Raw genomic sequence first — 20,496 nt, 5'->3', positions numbered from 1 at the left:
ATGTTCTCTTTCCCTCTCCACTCTCTACAGGCTGATACGTTAAAAGAGAGATATCAGAAGATTGGTGACACCAAACGGAATACTCCCATCGAAGCTCTCTGTGAGAACTTTCCAGGTAGGACCCTAGAAGGACACTTTAGCCAACGTGGCTGTAGCTTTAAAGTTGATCGGGACTGTGACCTGATGTCTCCAGATAAGGTGCTATCTGGCTAATGTACATTTCCTTTTATTATTATTTAGACCAAGGTAGTTTGTAATCCCTTGATTTGGCCCATAGAGAAAACATCATTGTCAAATAGTCGACACAGATATCCCTTGCTTGGCCCAGAGCTCGTTCTGATGGCAAGCATTCAGCTAGTAACCGTGGCCTTTCACCTCTTTCCTGACAGAGGAGATGGCAACCTACCTTCGATATGTCAGGCGATTAGACTTCTTTGAAAAACCTGACTATGAGTATTTACGGAACCTCTTCACGGACCTCTTTGAAAGGAAAGGCTACACCTTTGACTACGTCTATGATTGGGTCGGGAGGCCTATTGTAAGTACTTCTTTTTACCTTGTCACCTCCTTCCTCAGACCTGCATTGCCCCATCCCTTTACTTGCTAGTCTTTCTGCCACAATCCTTGGAAAAAGCATTCCTTTGACTCTAGACATAATTTACATTTACCAACCTTTTCAGAGCAATGCCATGGGTTGCTCTCGTGAGAGTTAGGAAATAGGACTAACTCCTTTATGTAATTCTAGATTGTCACCTGTATGTTCTAAGATACCAGAATTTAAGTTAGTCTTTTAGAAAAAAATTTCATTTGTATGATTCAGAAGTAGATGCTACATAAGCTGTGAAGGTACGTGGTTTCTTTGGGAGTGGAACCCAGCACCTTAAGGAACTTTTGGATTTGCTGTTCTAGTCAGGGGCCCACAGGGCCCAAGAGCATGCTAACAGATATCACTCTAGGATGGTTTCTTATTTTCAAAGGTAAGCTACTCTCCAATGAACTATTGAGGACCAAGCTGCCTCCCTTTTGCAGATGAGCAAACTGAGAAGACAAGAAGACTTGAAACTGCCCTTGGTAGCTGAAAACAATAATTACTACTACTCTATTAGAATTAGAATGGTGTTGTCCTTTGCAGAGGCATCGTGTTGCACCCGTTTTCCTCATTTGACTTTGTGTTTTATTTTCCCAGCCTACCCCGGTAGGGTCAGTTCATGTAGATTCTGGTGCATCTGCAATAACTCGAGAAAGCCACACACACAGGGATCGGCCATCACAACAGCAGCCTCTGCGAAATCAGGTATGTGCTGGTCCTCAGTTCTTTCAGACACTCCTCCCCTTTATGGCTATTATTAAAACCCAGATTCTCCAGCTTTTCTGCTTAAGTGTATGTACTGAAATGAAAGACAAAAAGCTTACCATTTCTGACTGGTGTGATCTAACATTCTAACATCCCTTAGGACATGCATAATAGCACTGAGATGTAGCCAGGTGCCTTATATGAAGCATCCGCTCAAGAAAATCTGGTCCTGTCAGAGTTGGTTGTCTGATGTGGGGACTATCTCTTGAGTTAGGACCTGAGGCAGTCTGCCACAGGCCCTGGGAGCTGCTGGATGTATAGGAACAGCAGGTAGCCCACTTTAGGTCTCATTTACAGTCCAACCTGGAGCTCTCACCAATTCTCATTGGTCCTTACTGGTTAAATAGGGTGGGTAATCTGGACTTCCAGCTGACCTGGGCATGAACTGAAACCTCCAGCCCCACCCCTTGTCCCTGTGCCCAGGTTAATTCTAGAGCTGGCCAAGATCACAGGCAGACCTGCAGTGAAGAACTAGCTCTGCTTTGGACCACTCCAGAGAAGGCCATGTCTTCCTTCAGTGCTCATTGTTTGGGAAACTGGCGGTCTGGATGAGGGACATCTCTCAGCCTACAGACAAGAGGATGCTGTCTTAGTTATCTAGTGCTACTGTAACAGAAATACCACAGGTGGATGGCTTTAACAAAGAGAAGTTTATTTTCTCACAGGAAAGTAGGCTAAAAGTCCAAATTCAGGGTATCAGCTCCAGGAGAAGTCTTTCTCTCTCTGTCGGCTCTGGAGAAAGGTCTTTCTTGTCAGTCAGTCTTCCCCTAGACTAGGAGCTTCTCTGTGTGGGAACCCTGGGTCTAAAGGATGTGCTCTGCTTCCAGTGCTTCTTTCTTGGTGGCATGAGGTCTCCCTGTCTCTCTGATCGCTTCTTTCTTTTATATATCAAGAAATTACCTCAAGACACAATTCAGTCTTGTAGATAGAGTCCTGCCTCACTAACACAACTGCCGCCCATCCTCCCTTGTTAACATCATAGAGGCAGGATTTACAACATTCAGGAAAACGATACGATACCAGGAATCATGGCCCAGCCAAATTGATACACACATTTTTGGGGGGACATAATTCAATCCATGACAGACGAAATCCAAAAAAAAAAAAAAATTGACAACATTAAAAAAAGAGCTAATCTATGTGGAAGTAAATATGATAAAGGGTTTTTATCTTTAAATCACGTGTATTGCTAAGAGAAAAACTGGGACCCCATTAGATAAATAAGCAAAGAATAATAAACAGGTTTAAAAATTAGCTTGTTCTGCCTGACCCCTGACCCTTCTCGTTTATATCAGCAGACATTTTTGCAATAAAATATAAAAACACATTTCACCTGACAGATGGAGATGTACGTAGGCTGAGAGTACTATATAGAAGTGTATGTACATACGGATACACGTGTACACACACATCTCCACACATACACAGTACATATGCTAATATTGATAGATTTGCCAATAAGTACAAACTTTTGGTCTCTTGGCGGAATATGTGGCTTGGTGGATAAGAAAACAGATGTGTAAAGGAAAGCCGTTTATTGAGGAGTAGATAAAAGAGAGAATAGGTAGGCAAAAAGATGGGGCTTAGCAAACTATTGATGCTAATTGGGCCCATAGTTACATGCTTTAATCAAAGTAGTTGGCTAAGCCTTCTAATCTGACTGTTGATAATTGTTCTGCAATTGTTCTCCCACCTGCACCCCCCTTTTTAAAGGCTAATCCCCAGTGCAGGTGAGTGAGGGCACAGGTAAAATGACATGTTCATCCACTGCTTTTGACTTTGCAAATGGGTCCAAATCCTCTAGAAAATAATTTGACAGTGTGGCTGTCCTCTCTGATGAATAATCTTACTTCTTGAAATCAATCATAATAAAACAGCACAAAGTGCAGATTAAGCTATGTGTATAAAAACTGTTGCAATGTCATACATAGCAAAAGTTTAGAAATGACCCACCTATCCAGTTATGGGAATAGTTGTGTATCCACCTCAAATCCTTTACTGAATAAGCTGGGTTATAATAAATAAATTAAATTATAATACATTGATTCAGTGGAATATTGTGTAACCATTTAAAATAATGTTTAGGGAGACTTGTAGCAGCCCGAAAATGTTTATGCTATGTAAAGAAATCAGGATACAAAGTTATAAATGCCCATGACTTCCCCTTAGGGGATGGTGAAATGAGAAAATACCAAAAGGATACAATGCTAAAATATTAACGGGTGATATTGGAAGTGGTGGAATTGTGGGTAATTTTCCCCAAAATATTCTAAAATGAGGTTTTATTACTTTATAATAGAAATTTTCTTTACATAAAAAAGGTATGGAAAGAAAAAGTAGATAATTTAAGTAATGAAGTCACGATCAACATATGCTCACTCACGTTTTTAGACTTAGAACTAAAGTATGTTTTTCTTTCAGGAAAAAAATCAGTAATTTATTTCCCTTGTCTTCACTAAATTCATAATTATGCTGTTGTTTTGAATGGGTTTTAAAAGTACGAGGAAAAGTAGTTGGTGGTGGAAAACCTGGGTTGCCAGGGGGAAAATGAGTTCACACCTCACATCTAGGGTAAGTGAAATGAGCTGTAGTGAATTTTTAAATGCAAGGTCATTAGATGAGTGTGTGTAATCATTTGGGAAAATCTCATCTGCAGGGCAATAAGCTTCTTTTTGAGAAGTTGAATCTGGAAAGTCTCTCTTTGATTTTTTTTTTTTTAGGGTTTTTAGTATCCCATGGCTACTAAAGGATTGGAATTCTATACATTAACACAAATTTTACATCTCTTTCTTGCAGGATCCTGAGTCCTTGCTGGGTAGAATTCTTTCTGCACTGGTTAAATGGATTTGTAGTGTCCGTTCAGTCTTTATGCAATGTCTTAGTCTGTGGTCTCATTGCTTTTGTCCCATCTTCCGGGTTTTCTTAAAGAACAGTTGCAGCCAAATATATCCCTTTATGACTCTAGGAATTGAGAGTAGTGTGATTTCTTTAGACTAATTCTTTTCAAGTGTTGAAGTCAGCAAAAGAAGAAAATAAAATCTCTCCTTCCTGCCTTGAAATTAAAAGAGATTGACTTTACTTTTAAGAACAGCTGACCTTTTCTCAGCAACTTTGCCTCAGTAAATCTGAGCTGAGGACGTACTATGTGAAAGTATGTCTTGGGGGTACCAAGATAAGTAAGAGAGTCCTTGTCCTCCAAGAACTGACAAACAGATAAGCCAGATAGCCAGGCAGCTGTCATACAAGCAGAACAGGTAAGCAGCCTAAGTCACAAATTACTATCATCAGGGATTGAAAGGAGAAATTTCATCTAGTCTGAGCATGACAAAGAGTTTCATGGAAGAGGCTGCATTTCCTTGAAAGAATGAGGTGGAATGGAGGAGACATTCCAAGCAGGAAGGATGCATGTGTACACAACAGCACATGTTGTATCCAGTCCCATTTTGCTAGAATATATGGTGTGAATAAAGGTATCCTAGGGCATAAGGCTAGGAAAATAGATTAGAGTCATTTAATGGATCTGCTGGAATGCTAGGCTGGAGAGTTGGTGCTTAATTTCAGTAGGGAATAGAGACTAAAGGGTTTTGAACAGCAGAGTGATATGATGAAAACTTTGCTTTAGAAATTTTTTGGCCCAGAAGGTAGTAGTAGCCTGGCAGCCAACATTAAGGCCAATAAGAAGACAGTGTGTTCCTTTAAGAGGTAAAGGGGCCTAAATGGACCTTGTAGTAGTGGAGATGAAAAGGAAATAGAATTGAAAAATGACATAGGGATATAATATACCTGAATTGGCAGCCCACAGGTATGTCAGGTTGAAGGAGAAGGGTGATTCCAAGCTGTTGGTTAGATTTTCAGCCTGGATAAGTAGGAGGCAGTTGATACTGTTACTAGAGGTGGGAGGGTTGGGGTTATGAGTGACTTATTTGGAGTTTGACTTAGCCGGCTTGAGTTTGAAATACCAACAGTGAGTTCTAGCTAAAGATGTTTAACAGGCAGAAGATGACTCTCAAAACTAGAGAGTTATTTGGGCATCAGGGCATGGCAATGACATTGATGGTATTACCTGTCTGCCCATCAGCTGTGTGGTGGGGGAATGAGCATGGGGACTAGCAAACTGTTTAGTCAAACACTTAACAGTAGGAGGAGAAGGAAGAGGTGTTCAGAGCTTGGTTTCAGCGTGTCACAAGACTTTGATCATAGGACATTTAGCCTCTTGGGGGCCTTGCCTTTCTCAGATGTAAGCCTTGTAGAGGCTGAGAGTTTTCTCTGGTTTGTTCACTCTTGTATCCCTAACACCTAAAATAATGTCTGGCACATAGCAGGTGCTCAGTAAATAAGTGTGTTTGTTTCAATGAACAAATGAGTGATGAATGAATCTGTCAAATGAAGGTGTAGATGAAATCAGATGTTTTATTTTTTTAAACTTTGTAATGCCAGTTGACTTAGATGTCCCATAAAACCATGGTCCCCAGACTCCAGCCCCAGCTAGTCTGTCCTTCAAAGTGATTGATTGTGTTTAGGAAACTTCTTAGCTTTTGCTTTAGTCCAGTTGTGATGACTTCTCCTATATTGTGTGCTGACCTCCCCTTCACTAAGATGATACTTCTCTACTATCTAGTTAGTGAATTCCCCTATATTTTAAATATAGATTTTTATTTAACTTTTCATGAAAAATAAATTTTAAACTTCCTGCTTGTTTTCTATTCTCACAAAGAGCCTCTGTTTAGTGGCCAGAGTAGGGCTGGGTTGTCTCATCAAGGGGAGGAGTATTAAAAAAAAAAACAAAAACAGTGGGCTCTTGCTGCAGAGAAAATTCTGATGAGTATCTATTTGCTGTATATTTAGGGGAAGTTGTGCTTTGCTGATCTAGATTGCAGGTGTATTGAAGTGGGTATTGTTTGGTTCCTAGATGCAATAATAAATTCCAAATATGTTCCCAAACAACTGCATTCAAACTCACCTGTTTTGGATCTGCCTTTTAAAACTGTTTTAACAGCAGATGCTTAAGAGTAATATTTTCAAACATAGTTTTACCCAGCTAGAGAACTGTAAAATTAAATCACGAGCTTGGATGGAATAAATAATCCTAAAAGCTAGATCCATTGAGAAAGATCCTGATTGGGTTGATCTTTTCCATCATCTTACCCTCACTTTTTGTCCTTTCTCAGTTACAGAGATGGTAAATCTTGCCCTGGCTCTGATTCCTTTCTAAAGAAGTCAGCATTACCTGTCCATCAGGAAGGGGATGAAAATTTTAACAGTTCCTCCAATTTCTACCTGGCAGAACTTCTCTAGTGTTTTCTGTTAGAATTCAGTCAGGAAGGAAGTCCTGCTGGTACCCGCAAACCTCATATTAGAGCTCAGAGTAACATACCGTGGGGGGTTATTCAGGTTGCTCATGCAGCACACTAGTTACAGAATGGCATTCCTGAGGACGTCCACGCAGAGCTCCCTTCCTGCTCTTTCGGAACTTTCAAGTCTAACCCTAACCCTAACCGTAACTGCCAAGGATGTCCACACAGCGCTCCCTTCCTGCTCTTTTGGAACTTGCAAGTTTAACCGTAACTGACGAAGATGTCCACCCAGAGCGCCCTTCCTGCACTTTGGGAACTTTCAAGTCTAAGCTTGTGGTAGTCCTTACTTGGGGAAATGCTACCTAGACATGCACCACCATGGTTTGGCAGATTATATACGGGTTGTTTCCTTTTTCTGCCATTGACCCTATTTGGTAGGTTTTCTATGATATATGAAAGAGGGCTACTTGGCGTGTACGGTTAGGAAGAACAGATCCTGTTTTGAGGTTAGAAAGAGTCACGATGGCTATCAAGAGTTCTTAAACGCTACCAGACATAGAATCCTGTCCATGGTCATATTGAATCCCAAAATATTACTCATTCTTTTTGAGTTTTTGTATGCACAGCATGTTTAACGGAAAGAGTTTATTCTTTGTAATTTTCTACTTGATGGACTGTTCCTTGCAAATTCTCCAATTCAACTGAGGAGGAAAAAACGAATCAAAAATCAGTGAAGCCGATCTCTTATCCTTCCAGAAAAACCATATTTAAGCCAACTTAGCACCTTGTAGACACACAGTAAACAATAAAACTTAGGAGTCATCATCATGAGTTCTGAAGTAGATCTGGCCCCAGTAAAAATAGTTCTGGATTTCTTTATTTGTTCGTTGTTTGTATGTATCTAGACTCCAGGGAAACAGTTGTAAGGAGTATATAGCCTTAGAGCAGTATGTGTGGTTTAGTACTCTCATGCTTGCTAAATAAATCTTCTTATGACTATAGTTCTTCCGGAGGGGAGACTAGGCCAGATTGCTCAATAGCCAAGATTGCCAGAGATAATCATGAAATGAATATCTTAATTAAAAAAAAAAAAAGTTTCAGTAGCCTTAGAAAACCAAAAACTGATTAATACTCCATTCCTCTTCCTTTTACAGAGTACCTCTTAGTTCTCAGAAGGTTCAGGATTTGCTTGTTTAAGGGGCAATTTGCTCAGAGATAACTTGCCTCCTCCTGTCCTGCGTGTAATTTCCTAACATGCTGTCTGCTGTCTAGCAGGAACTCAGGCATAACAGAGATTGTACACCTGCCCTGGCCACCCTCCAGCATAGAGCTCAGCGCAGGGTAGGGCTCTCCCTCATTTCTGGGACCTTAACTCTGACGGAGATCTTGAAACAAGCAATTATAAACTTAGCTTCTTCACCTGTACTCCTCTGCTTTTAATTCTCTATGCCACATTAAAAGCTTTCTTAAACCTGTGCATTCGTCAATATTTTGTTCTGTTGGCTAGTATTCCTGGAATAAGATGGAAATTTTACTATCTTTTTCTTTAAAAAAAAAAAAAATTGATAAAGCTATATACATGATCTAAAGACCTTTTTAGCCAAAATGTACACCTAATTTAGTATTTTACCGGGGTGCTATAGTCCTGACTCACTTACCCATCTAATTCTGAACATTTGTCTTCAGGCATAAATTTTACTTGTTTCCCACATGCATCCTTGGCTTTTCAGAAAAGTCAGAACATTGGTTTCCCTCTGCCTGTGAGCAGACTTGGAGCCCTGGTGGCGCTATGGTTAAGAGATGGGCTGCTAATCAAAAGGTCAGCAGTTCGATTCCAGCCACTGTTCCTTGGAAACTCTATGGGGCAATTCTACTCTGTCCTATAGGGTTGGTATGAGTCAGAATCAACCTGACAGCAACGGGTGTTTCTAATGAGCAAACTTGAAGTCGGAAGTAGACCTTGGGAATACTAGCATGATTGTACACTGCAGTCCTCTTTGGATTTCAGCACCTGCTCTGCGCTCTGAGACATTTCCTTGTAAGAAAAGACTTGGTGATTCTGGGTTAATCCTACCTAGAAAAATCACAGTCCCCTAGGGAGGTGTCTTATACCATGTTGAGTGAGCATAGGGCCGGACTTGAGTAAAGGGTTGTGAACCCCTAGGATGGTCCCTGTGATTTTTCTAAGAACGTCACAGAATCGATGCTACTATCTCTGTGGGCCCGTATAGTCTTAAGCCTGGGAATAATCTCTTCTAGGTTTTTGTCCGTGATTTTTAAGCGTCCCCGTGTTGACCAAATTTGTAGAATACAGGAAGTCACTGTTTGCACACATGACAAGTTGCATGGAATAACCCTTGTCTGGCACAGGAAAATTGGTTCTATTTCATGACCTTCATAGGAGTTTTTAAATTTTATTTTAAGTATACACTTTTAATAACTTTGCCAGCTTTTTTTCATTTCATATCTGCCAAAACTTAATATACAAAAAAAGCTTAAGATAATTCCTTCACTGCTCTTCCTGCCCCATTCTTTCTTCCTCCATCTCACCCTTACCACATCAAAAAAGAAAACTTTATCTTGGAAGTATAATAAGACAGAATGGAATCTAATATATTTGTTGCTGACTTTTTTGGTACTATTCAGTTTCTATTCTTGCTAATTATAGTTGAAGACAAATAATGAGGCCTAAAGGACCAGCATTAGAAGACAAAATGTTCTGTATAGATGGCAGCCTTTTAAGGTATTTTGGGAGCCATAAACTGAAGTAGATAAAGCTTTTTAAATGTTATCAAAATTAATTTTTCATAATTAGCTTTATACGAAGAATAGGAGTTGGTGGGTTTTTTTGTTCTTGTTGTTAGGACAAGAGAAAGATGTTTGCTTTCATTTTGCTTCAGAACAGTAGCTTTGTCTCCAATAAGAACTCGAAGTAATATTTAAGCCACAGACGGGGTGGCATCTGAGACATTTTCAGACTGTGTTTTGCTTACTTTGTGTCAGTGTAGATCTCCTCACTGTCTGTCCATTAAACCAAAAAACCCATTGCCGTAGACTCAATTCTGATTCATAGCAACCCTATAGGACAGGGTAGAACTGCCCCATAGGGTGTATTTGTAGACCAGGCTGTAAATCTTTACGAAAGCAGGCAGCCACATCTTTCTCCCTTGGAGCAGCTGGTGGGTTCAAACCACCGTTCTTTTGGTTAGCGGCTGAGCGCTTTAACCACTGTGTCACCAGGACTCCAGAATGTCTGTCCATTAATCAATCGCTGCTAAATAATTTCTGGGAGAGATTTGTTTCTTCTGCCATAAATACAGGTGATGGTTTTCACCAATTTCTATATATTCTCCTAAGTATTTTGTTTTTGGCTTTGCTTTTGATGTACTATGCTGGATTGATACTGTCTTGTTTTCCACATACACCAGCTGCATAGTAAACCAAGCATATCCATGCAGGTAATGCTATCACAACTGAAGATTTTAAAGTATTCCCCCAAGGAGTCACCACTACTTGAGATTCCTGCTCCTGCCTTTGGGGACTTAAACACTTCGTGTGGACCTTTGCCTTTCAAGTAATGAGAGCAATTGCTTTGCTAAATGACTCTCCTACCCTCGAACATTCATGATTGCCTTTTAGAGGGATGTGTGTGCATGAGTGATCTTTAAGAATAAAGGGTTTACACACTGTTCTCTACTGGTTTGGTTGGTATAACTAGTTATCTGTGGCCTTTTTTAATACCAGCATCTGATCATCCCTAATCATAATGCCTGCGCACGGAATGCCTTTCAGGGGAAATCATACTGGCAGAATGCAGGTGTCAACATTCTTTGGTGTCTCTAGTTCCTAGACACTAAGTCACTTTCCAAAGCTCGCAAATAGCCTCATCTGTTACATCAGCCTGTAGATACTAGTTCAAGCCCTCAAATTTCAGAAGAGAGTAGCCCTAGAGTTTGCATTTTGATTAAAGGTAGTTCCCAAAGTAATAAGCCAGCAGCCCTCAGATTCACCTCTGTCGCTTGGTTTTGCTGCTTTCAGTGGATGGAGACAGCACTGGAGGCCCATGGTATGGTGTGGTATGTTCTCTTGTCATGGCATAAGCGTTCATGAAGCAATCTGGAATGTTCACATTATTTTTCTCTCTTTAAAATGTAAATAACACATTGCTTTGAGGATGGATATAGAGTGTAGCTTTTTGACCTTTGAAAAATGTCTTGTTATTTTCATTTAAACTGAAATCTTAATTCTTCCAACAAATTATTTAGTTTGAGTATAAACAAGTACACTGCCCTATGAATCAGACAGTAGCATCAAACCAGAGTTCTGACGTGTATTTAAAAAAAAAAAAAAGTCTATTTCAGCTGTCTGGAGCTTCTTTAACCTTGCAGTTTAACAGCATGTGAGCATTTTATGTCCATGGCCTGCCATTGTCAATTTCGTCTGCCTTAAAAGCAAATGCAAAACAGGCAACATTCACGAGAGAAGCAGTTGCATCAAATATGTACCATAGGACTCAGAACAACACTAAATGGCTTATGCAACTAGGAGTATAAAACCAAATCCCTCTTTTATAAGATTCCATAGCAAGGGAATTGATACAGCTGCCTTCTTGTGCACTATGTTCATTCCCTGAATATCAGGGAAAACCTGGCAGGATTCTTTAGAAGGCCTGTTACCCGTGTGGCTTCACAATCATTAATAAAGAAGATGAGTAAATTGTAGTTGCTGTAGAAGATTCTTTTTAATGGGAAAAGCCTCTTCATATTATAGTGACTTATGGGTGAGCTTTAAACAGCCCTTGTTGATGAGATATACAAGGGAAGGATGAATATAGAGCCTGAAACTGTTATTTCCTCACCCTCTTTTTTACAGAATACAGCGTTTGTGCCTGTGAGCATTTCTACAATTTACAGCATCCTTACTGGCTTTCATGCAGAGCAGCAATGTCGCATCCCAACCCCTGCTGCTGTTTATATCAGCAGCAATTAAAATTTGATTTACTAATCCCTCATTGCTGCCTCTCCAGCTACTCATTTCTCATTTTTGTAGAGCCTTAGGGCTGTTACAGCTGAGCATCATGGTATTAACACCACCTCAGCCATCTGGCACAGGGGAAGAGGCACAGATTCTTCAGAAAAAAATCACATGTGAGCAAGACCAGAATAGTGTGAAATCTAAACACGAGGGCAAGGAGTGAAGAGAACCCTGAGGGACAGCAAAGGTAAAAGCAGAGCCCAGAGAAGCTTGGAATTGAAGGCCCTCCTTTTGCTGGGAAAGATCTACCTTTTGCTTTCTAGAAGAAAATAATTAATAGTAGTCATCTCAATTAAAGTTTTTCTAATTCTAGACAAGAGACTGTTAGCCAAATGAATCAGGAAAACATTGTAGTTTTATTTTTTCTTCCATCTTTTCATATTCTTGGCATGTGAACCTGCTTCTGAAGAGATATTTTGTTCATTCTGTTAGGGAAGAAAGCATATTCTAGTCGCTGCCCCTGCTTATTTTATCTCAGTAGAAAGCTGCATGGAGATGGTATTGTTGAGAGCAATATGCTTTCTGTTTAAGGCAAGGCACGCTATCTCAATTCCTAACACTAGGAATTTTCAGTATTTACGACTGTCTTTATTCAGATAGATCTTTATGCCATGAAATGATTTCTAAGCCTGACTGTTTCTCTGTCCAGCAGTCTTAGCATTCTGAATTTGATCTGCTTAGTGGCCACTGAAATTGACTAATAAGGAAGCTTAAAAGGTGATTCCAGCTTTCCTGCGGTTTTTTGTTTTTTTCCTTTTTTGGTGATCATTGTTTTTCTGCGTCTGGGTGAGGATGCTGTGCTCTGTAGACTGTCACATGCTGGCTGCTCAGGCTGAAATGAATGTAGCCAAGCTAACTTTTTCTTAGTGCTTTGCAGCAGTTCTTAGTTTAAAATCCAAAACAAAAACGAAACCTCATGGACACTAATGTATTTGATTTTGTTGTTGCTTGCTGTTGCTTCACCTTCCCTTCCGTATCTTGCTCTCATGCTTCCTAATGCCTGAGCAGACTGCATCGTCCGAGCGCCGAGGAGAGTGGGAAGTCCAGCACAGCCGGCAGACCAATGCCTCGTACCTGACGTCTCACTTGGCTGCAGACCGCCATGGGGGTTCAGTGCAGGTACTCACTGCCTTTTTCTGGCCTTCCCAGCTTGGCTGGTAGAATGCTGGCTTGTTTCTGAAACTTTCGTTCCTTTAGAATGGAAACTTAGAGCAAAAGTGAGCTGCTTCTATCATTAACTTAGTGTCTGTGTGCTGTTTCCTGCTTAGGTGAAATTGCATAAAAGTCACTTGTGGAGATGATTGCTAGTTGTTATCACTGACTAATCTGTATGATTTCTCATTAACTTAGTTCTACAACCTAGACCCGCTCTCGATGGACCATAAAAATAACATCGAGGTAGAAGTGTATTAGTGTCAAGTCTGTGAACTGTGAAAACCTGAAAGGTAGAAAAGAAGTATTTTTTGGATAGAGGATTATGTATTAGCTCATTCTGTGATACATGCCTTAGAGCACGGTGAGACGAGAATGTTAGCTGGTACAAGTCATCTGTTTCTTGAGCGGGTACTAAAAAGTTGGACTTTTTTTTTCCGCCTCTCTAGAATAAGTCTGGTCTCGGAGAATTACTTTTGATTGCATTTGAGTTATCTGGAATGTGTCTCTTAACTTTTCTTATGTTTGACTGTTTTAATAATCTAAACCTAAATATTTTTTTCATACTGGTAATTTGTAACAGCAGTTGAGGCACACAAGTGAACCCACAGCTACTAAATGTAAATGCTCCTAAAGAGGCAGCCAGGTCTTGTGCATGCAGACGTGCAGCCTGACTGGTTTGATCGTCTAGGATATGCTCTTACAAGGAGCAATTCACTGGAAGTTAGGAGACAGCTTCAGCCCTGTACAAACCTCGTAGGAGCATCTGTTTTCACCCCTCCTGAAACAGCACTGAAAGAGTGGTAAAGGGATTAAAACATATATATATATAAATCCATATAAGCATGAAGGAAACAGAAGAGGAGGTAACAGCAACTAAATTTTGAAAACTGGAAAGCAGACGGACAATTACTAAAAGACTCAGCAGTCCCATGAAAACTCAGTCTGGATCGGTAGAGGAAAAAAGCTGAGAATTAAGCCTATTTACACTGAGGTGTCCTCAACAGGCTCAGGAGCTGGCATTCTGTAAGTGGAAGTGGGTGGGGATGGGCCTGTGCTAAAATAGGGAAGATAGGTTGAAAGCCTGTTGAAGAAGCAGTAGAACCCTAAATCCTCTCCCCTTTCCCAACAAAGAGTGAAGTTTTATTATCTGGAGAGGGGAAAATTTAAGGTGTCTGGACATAGTTGAGGGCAGAGTAATATACTCAAAACAGGAAAATTAAGTGAATCTGTGCACCCTGATGGGCCTTTCCCCATTTAGAGTTTCAGAATGCTGATAGCCAAGTCTGTTCCTTCTAGGCAGGAGATTGAAAGAGTCCATGCTGAGAAACCTGACTAGCTCAAAAAAAAAATATCTGAGAATATGGACAGCAGGGTTTCCCCAATGAAATGGCCTGGCGGGATCATCCTACAATGAGACCCATAGTTGACAGGTTTCACCCATACTCACAGTGTCAGTTAACTTTGCAATCCCCCACTTTTAAACGTAACAATCAAGGATTTTCAGACATCTGAGTAAACCCTTTAATAAGAGAGAGACCAGAGCAAATAAACAAGAACAACAACAACAACAACAAAAAACTTGGTTATTAATATCCTCAGATGGTAAAGAGAAGATATTGCAACTGTGTAGTTCTCTTCCAACAAATTGTTTAGTTAGGGTACTATTAAGAAAGGAACATTCTGAGAACAACAACAACAACAAAAAAGCTCATGGAAATTAAAAAAATAATAAGCAAAAATTAAAAACTCAATAGAATAGTTTGGAAGTCCCGCAGAAAGTAGAACAAAGAGACTGATGAAAAATAGGACAAAAAAAATTTTTTTTAATTTGAGGAGAGGCTAAGAGGTCTAATTTCTAAACACTAAGAATTCTAGGGAAAAAAAAGAGAACGTGGAAGGGAGAAATCAACAAGCTGCTTTCCCAGAACCCAAGGACTTGTTTCCAGTTTGAAATAATGGATAATAGGACTGTGCAAGGTGCATCATTGTGAAATTTCAGAACACTGAGGACAAAGAGAAGACCCTTCAAGCTACCTGAAAGAAAAAAGTCACATGCGAAGGTCAGAAATTAATGTAGCTTCAAATTTCTGAACAGCGATACTGGAAGCTGGAAGGCAATAAACAGTGCGTTCATATTTTTGACAGAAAATTATTTTGATCTACTTAGCCAAACTGTCAATTTGGTGTGAGTATATAATAATAATAAAGAAGTTTTCAAAAATCTGTGGTCTCAAAAATTTTACTTCTCATGTACCCTTTTCTATGAACCTACAGGGGGATGTACTCTAAAATGAGCAAGTAAACCAAGAAAGAGGAATATATGGGATCCAGGAAATAGGAGATCCAACACAGGGAAGAAGCAAAAGGAGTCGAGTCCCAAGTAGTAAAGTTAGAAGATCCCAAAATGACAGCAGTACAGCAGGAGAAGAGGGCAGCCTGTCCTGAACAGAGGTGGCCAGGAGGCTCTGAGAGCGATTGCACCAAAATGATTTAACTCTGTAGGGCACTGCTGATGTCAAAGCATCTTGAGAGAAACAACTTAGAACAGTGGCAGAAAGATTGGGTAGAATTAGCGACTACCAATTAATATATAAAAAACCAAGTAAAAATAAAATTTATAAGATAATGGTTAACTCCAAGGAAAATAATAAATTGTATAGGGAAGAAAAGAGAACTATGGTATACTCCATGGCTCAGCAGTGAATACCTTTTAATAGTCATAATCATGTCAACACCAAGAATTAACCTAGCCCAGATTACAGTACAGACTATACTGGGAGAATAGAAGGTTGCAAAAGGTTATGCCTATTAATGTAATGCCTAAAAATGAAAATTCAAGATGCGTGTTATTCGGCGATATGAAGATTAAAAAAAAAAAGAATCAGCTATAACAGAGAAATGGTGGAGTAGAATAAAGAGGCTACTGTTTTTCCTGTTAATTCTTTTAGAAATATTTTATTCTTTACACAGTGTGTACGTATAACTCTGATAAAAATAGAAACCTCAAAATATGTTTAAACTACATCAGTTTTGCCTATCACATTAGCAATATTTAAAAAATTGAGTAATGTTAGCGTTGTCTGGCCTATCTATACACCATTGGTGAAAAGCAAACTAGAGCAGCTATTTTAGAGGGTAATTTGGCAGTATCTTCTGAAATCTTAAGTACTTGCACTTTTGGATCCATTGAATCCAGTTTCAGATAAATGTACTTCAGAAACTCAAAGATACCTAAAAATATATTTTCTAGAACACAGCTATCCAATAGTAATCTAATACGAGCAACATCTGTCATTTTAAATTTTCTAGTAGCCACATCAATATGTAAAAAGAAATAAGTAAAACTAATTTTAATAATATATTTTATTTGACCCAATATGTCTAAAATATTTCACCATGTAACCAATATAAAAAATTATTAGTGAGGTACTTCACATTCTTTTATTTTTTACTGAGTCTTCGAAGTCTGGTGCCTGTTTTACACTTAGAGAACATCTCAGTTTGGACTCGCCACATTTCAAGTGCTTGGTAGCCGCATGTGGGCAGTGACTACTGTTCTTGGAGAATGCAGTTCTAGAATGTTCATTGGCAGCTCATTTGTAATTCAGGGCAACTATATGTCCATTGGAAACCCTGGTGGCATAGTGGTTAAGAGCTACAGCTGCTAACCAAAAGATCAGCAGTTTGAATCCACCAGGCGCTCCTTGGAATCTCTATGGGGCAGTTCTACTCTGTCCTGTAGGGTCGCTGCGAGTTATAATCGACTTGACGGCAGTGGGTTGGTTTTTATACGTTCATTAGTTCAGCATTCACTAATCATTAAACATACTATGTTTTCTTACAGTGCAGAGAGATCTCTGGTGTTATGAGAAAATGTCCAAGATGTGTTATGAAAAAAGCAAGTTACAAAATAATTTGGTAAATTTTGGCCCCTTTTTTATATGTGTGTATATACACACATATATGTACTGTATGCAGAGAAAAAAGAAACAGTCTATAGAAGGGTAATATTAGTTGCCACTCTGTTTTTGTAAATAAAGTTTTATTAGAACAGAGCTGTACATTCACATATTGTCCGTGGCTACTTTCATGCTGCAGTGGCAGACTTGTTTAGTTTCAAGAAAAGGTGTATGGCTCACAAAGCCTAAAATATTTACTGTTTTACAGAAAGACTTTGCCAACCCTTGCTATAGAGGAACACATACCAAATTTCTCACTATCTAGGTGCGTGTGATAGCACCTTGTATGTTGTCTGTTAATGTTCTAATATTTATAATCTACATATTTACTTTGTAATTAGAAAAAATATATAAGTAATATTTTTATAAGGAAAAAACTCCCTAGTTAATCAGACAATGAGTTTCCTGGACCTACGTTCTAGAACACAGGGTATTCAGTTGGATGATGTTTACAACTGTCCTGTTTCAGGAGTTGTCTTTAGATTAGAACTGGAGCCAATCAAAGTGTCTCTGGCAGCACTTTTTGAAGAATGCAACCTCCCTCTAAATCCAATAAATCAAACCCATTGCCATCAAGTTGATGCTAACTTATAGAGAGTAGAACTGCCCCACAGGGTTTCTAAGACTATAATCTTTTCAGAACCAGACTGCCACATAGTTCTCTTGCAGAGTGGCTGGTGGGTTCAAATCATGGATGTTTCAGTTAGCAGGTGAGCACTAACCCACTGTGCCACCCACTACTTATAAATTAAGTTCTGCCAGTTTCCCTGGCCCTTGAATAGGGGACAGGCAGTTAGTTGTACCATCATTTCCCTAGTGTTATCTTAAGCCCTGCTGCTCCTCACTGCATCTTTGTCTTTGAGCTTATATTGTTTTTTAGGCACAGTTTTTGTAAGCTCATAAAGGCTATGCCATTTGCAAACCAAATCAGCAGTGCCTTTTTAGCACAATAGATGCCCACATCTTTGTAAGTGTCTCACATCCCAGAGGCAGGGTGGTCAAACCATGCTTGGTCTGACCTAGATGACCTGCAGACACCATGACCCTGGAGAGAGTGCAGAATGCCGTGATGAGAAGAGTTTGCTCTGATAAGGCACATAGACAGTCCTGTTCCAGGCTATTCTAACCAGTTTCTGTCCTTCCAACATTTCCACAGATCATCCTTGTATAAAACCAAACCCATTGTCAAGTCAGTGCCGACTCATAGTGACCCTGTAGGACAGAATAGAACTGCTCCATTGGGTTTCCAAGGAGTGCCTGGTAGATTCAAACTGCTGACCTTTTGGTTAGCAGCTGAGCTCTTAAGCAGTGCACCACTAGGGCTCCCGACCACATATAAAAAACAAAAACCAAACCTGCTGCTGTCCAGTCAATTCCAACACACAGCGACATGGTAGGGCAGAGTAGAATTGCCCCATAGGGTTTCCAAGGAGCAGCTGGTGGATTCGAACTGCCGACTTTTTGGTTAGCAGCTGTAGCTCTTAACCACTGGCACCACCAGGGCTCCCCACCAATGTGCGTTGTTGTTATGTGCCATCAAGTCAGTTCCGACTCACAGCAACCCTATAAAAAACCACCAAACCAAACCTGTTGCCGTTAGTTCCGACTCATAGCAACCCTATAGGACGGTGTAGAACTGCCCCATAGAGTTTCCAAGGAGTGCCTGGTGAGTTTGAACTGCCTACCTTTTGGTTAGCAGCCACAGCTCTTACCCACTATGCCCCCAGGGTTTCCAGAGTGACCCTATAGAACGTCTAAATTCAAGAAGACAGAATATCTTTTTTCTTTCAAAAATATTACTCTAAAAGTATTTAAATTAGAACATGTAGGAAATTGCTATAAATCTCCAGAACAAAGCAAGGTATAGGACAGATTTAATAATAATATTTAACATTTAGCTAATATTTACTTTGCTCAAAACCTTTATAATTTTCTATTACCATATTTTTATGCAAATAACACATGCCTTCTACGTTTGTTTGCCGACTGCACCCTATCCCCCATGAGGTATTTTCATAAGCACCCCATGGCAATTTTTTTTTTTTACATGTTACTGTAAAAAAATTAGTATAGTGCCTTTACGAAAATATTTTGTGGGGGGAGGGCATCATTGTTTTTAACTGCCGTAATAATTATGAGGTAAATAGGGCCAAGGTTATTAGCCCTGTTTTACAGAATTTAGAAACCAAGGCTCTAGGAGGATATTGATGATAGAGCTGGGCCTGGAATCCAGCTCTTCTGTCACCTCCACTAGTGTTTGTTCCTCTGCACATCCAGGCAGTAGTTTGACAAACTGTGCCTCCAACCTGAAATAATTCTTAGGTGAATGCTCTGAAGGCCCATTAGTAGCCACTGGTTCCCAGGCATGTTTTAGGTGTTGTTAAGTTCAAGGGTAGGCAACTGATAGTAAGGTTCCCATCTGTGCCTGATTGGTTTGAGACAGATGCTCATTGATAACAGACAAGGGGGTCTGGTCTACACAATGGGGGGAGCCTCTGCTTCCTTAGATTGCCAAGGACATTTCTCCTGGGCCAAGTAGCAATTCATAGAGAGGAGAAGTTACAGTATGCGACATGTGACACTCTGTGAGCAGGCACCGGGACCCAGAGTCATCAGGGGATTCTCCGTGATGATGCTTACTGCTGCTTCATTCATGTCAGTAGAGGGGAGGGTGTTTTATTTGACATCTCACCTAATTCTTTCCTGACTTACTCATTAAAAAAGAAGATTTCCCCCTGAGCCCGTGTGCTTACAAATGTACTTGCAGCGTTGTCATTAGAGTGCAGCCAGCGTGCGCTCACGGAGAGGCAGACATTAGGACTGGGAGGTGAGCAGGACCGCGTTCTAGCATGGTGCCATGCTCCTTCAAGCAGCTTCTTGTTTTTACTGTTTTTTCCCCCAATTTTTTGTTTTGAAATTTTCAAATCTACCGAAGGGTTTAAAACATAATGCAAGAAACCGCTGTATGTCCTTAACCTAGATTAATAAATTAAGATATTGCCACATTTGCTTCAGTTGTGTGTCAGTGTATGTGTGTATGTTTTCCTTTGTTTTTTTTGTCTAATCCATTTGAAGACAAAATCTTGCAGACACCATCACACTTTATCCCAAAGTACTTAAGTCTGCATCTCCTAAAAACAAAGACATTCATTCATGTAACCAACAAGACCATTGACATACCTAAGAAAAGTAATAATAGTTCCATAATATTTGATATACAGTCCGTATCAGGTTTCCCCAGTTGTCCCAAAGTTAATTTTATAGTGTCTAGGGTTAGGGTCTAATCAGTCTTCATGCATTGCATTTGGTTGTTATGCCTCTTTAGTCTCTTTTAATCTCTTAGCCTCTTTTAATCTCTGTCATTCCTGTGTTTAAAAAAAAAAAAAAAAAATTTAAGACATAGTCTTTTTTGAAGAGCCCAGACTAGTTATCCTATAGGATGTCCCACATTTTTTGTCTGATTTTTTCTCCCTCATGATTAGATTCAGATAAACTTTTTTTTTTTTTGCAAGAATACCAGATAGGTAATATTGTATGCTACTTATCATATCATGTTAGGAGATAAATGAGATTTCGGTTAGGTTGTCCCACTAATCAGTGATGTTACATTTGATCACTAGCAGAAATTTGGGTCACCCTTGGGCAAGTCCAAGTTTAGTGTTGTAGGTTTCTTTCACTAACTGTCCAGCATTGTTTTATT

General features: G+C 39.7%; 1 protein-coding gene across 7 annotated transcripts in view; it reads left to right on the top strand.

Annotated features, from left to right (window-relative positions):
• CSNK1G1 (casein kinase 1 gamma 1) overlaps positions 1–20,496 on the top strand; it is a 159,547-nt gene that overhangs the window by 123,493 nt on the left and 15,558 nt on the right. For 5 of the 7 annotated variants that reach the window (XM_049905178.1, XM_049905175.1, XM_049905177.1 and 2 more), the window contains 4 exons: positions 31–115; positions 390–538; positions 1,187–1,294; positions 12,691–12,801. In XM_049905178.1, coding sequence (XP_049761135.1) covers positions 31–115; positions 390–538; positions 1,187–1,294; positions 12,691–12,801 — 453 coding nt within the window. The remainder of the gene's footprint in view (positions 1–30; positions 116–389; positions 539–1,186; positions 1,295–12,690; positions 12,802–20,496) is intronic. The other 2 variants (XM_049905179.1, XM_049905176.1) reach the window with 1 other exon arrangement.

Source organism: Elephas maximus, chromosome 13 (assembly GCF_024166365.1).
Source record: "Elephas maximus indicus isolate mEleMax1 chromosome 13, mEleMax1 primary haplotype, whole genome shotgun sequence".
In the NCBI taxonomy this organism is placed as follows: domain Eukaryota; kingdom Metazoa; phylum Chordata; class Mammalia; order Proboscidea; family Elephantidae; genus Elephas; species Elephas maximus.
Note: the sequence above shows the minus strand (reverse complement) of the source record. Positions and strands in the feature narration are given on the sequence as shown.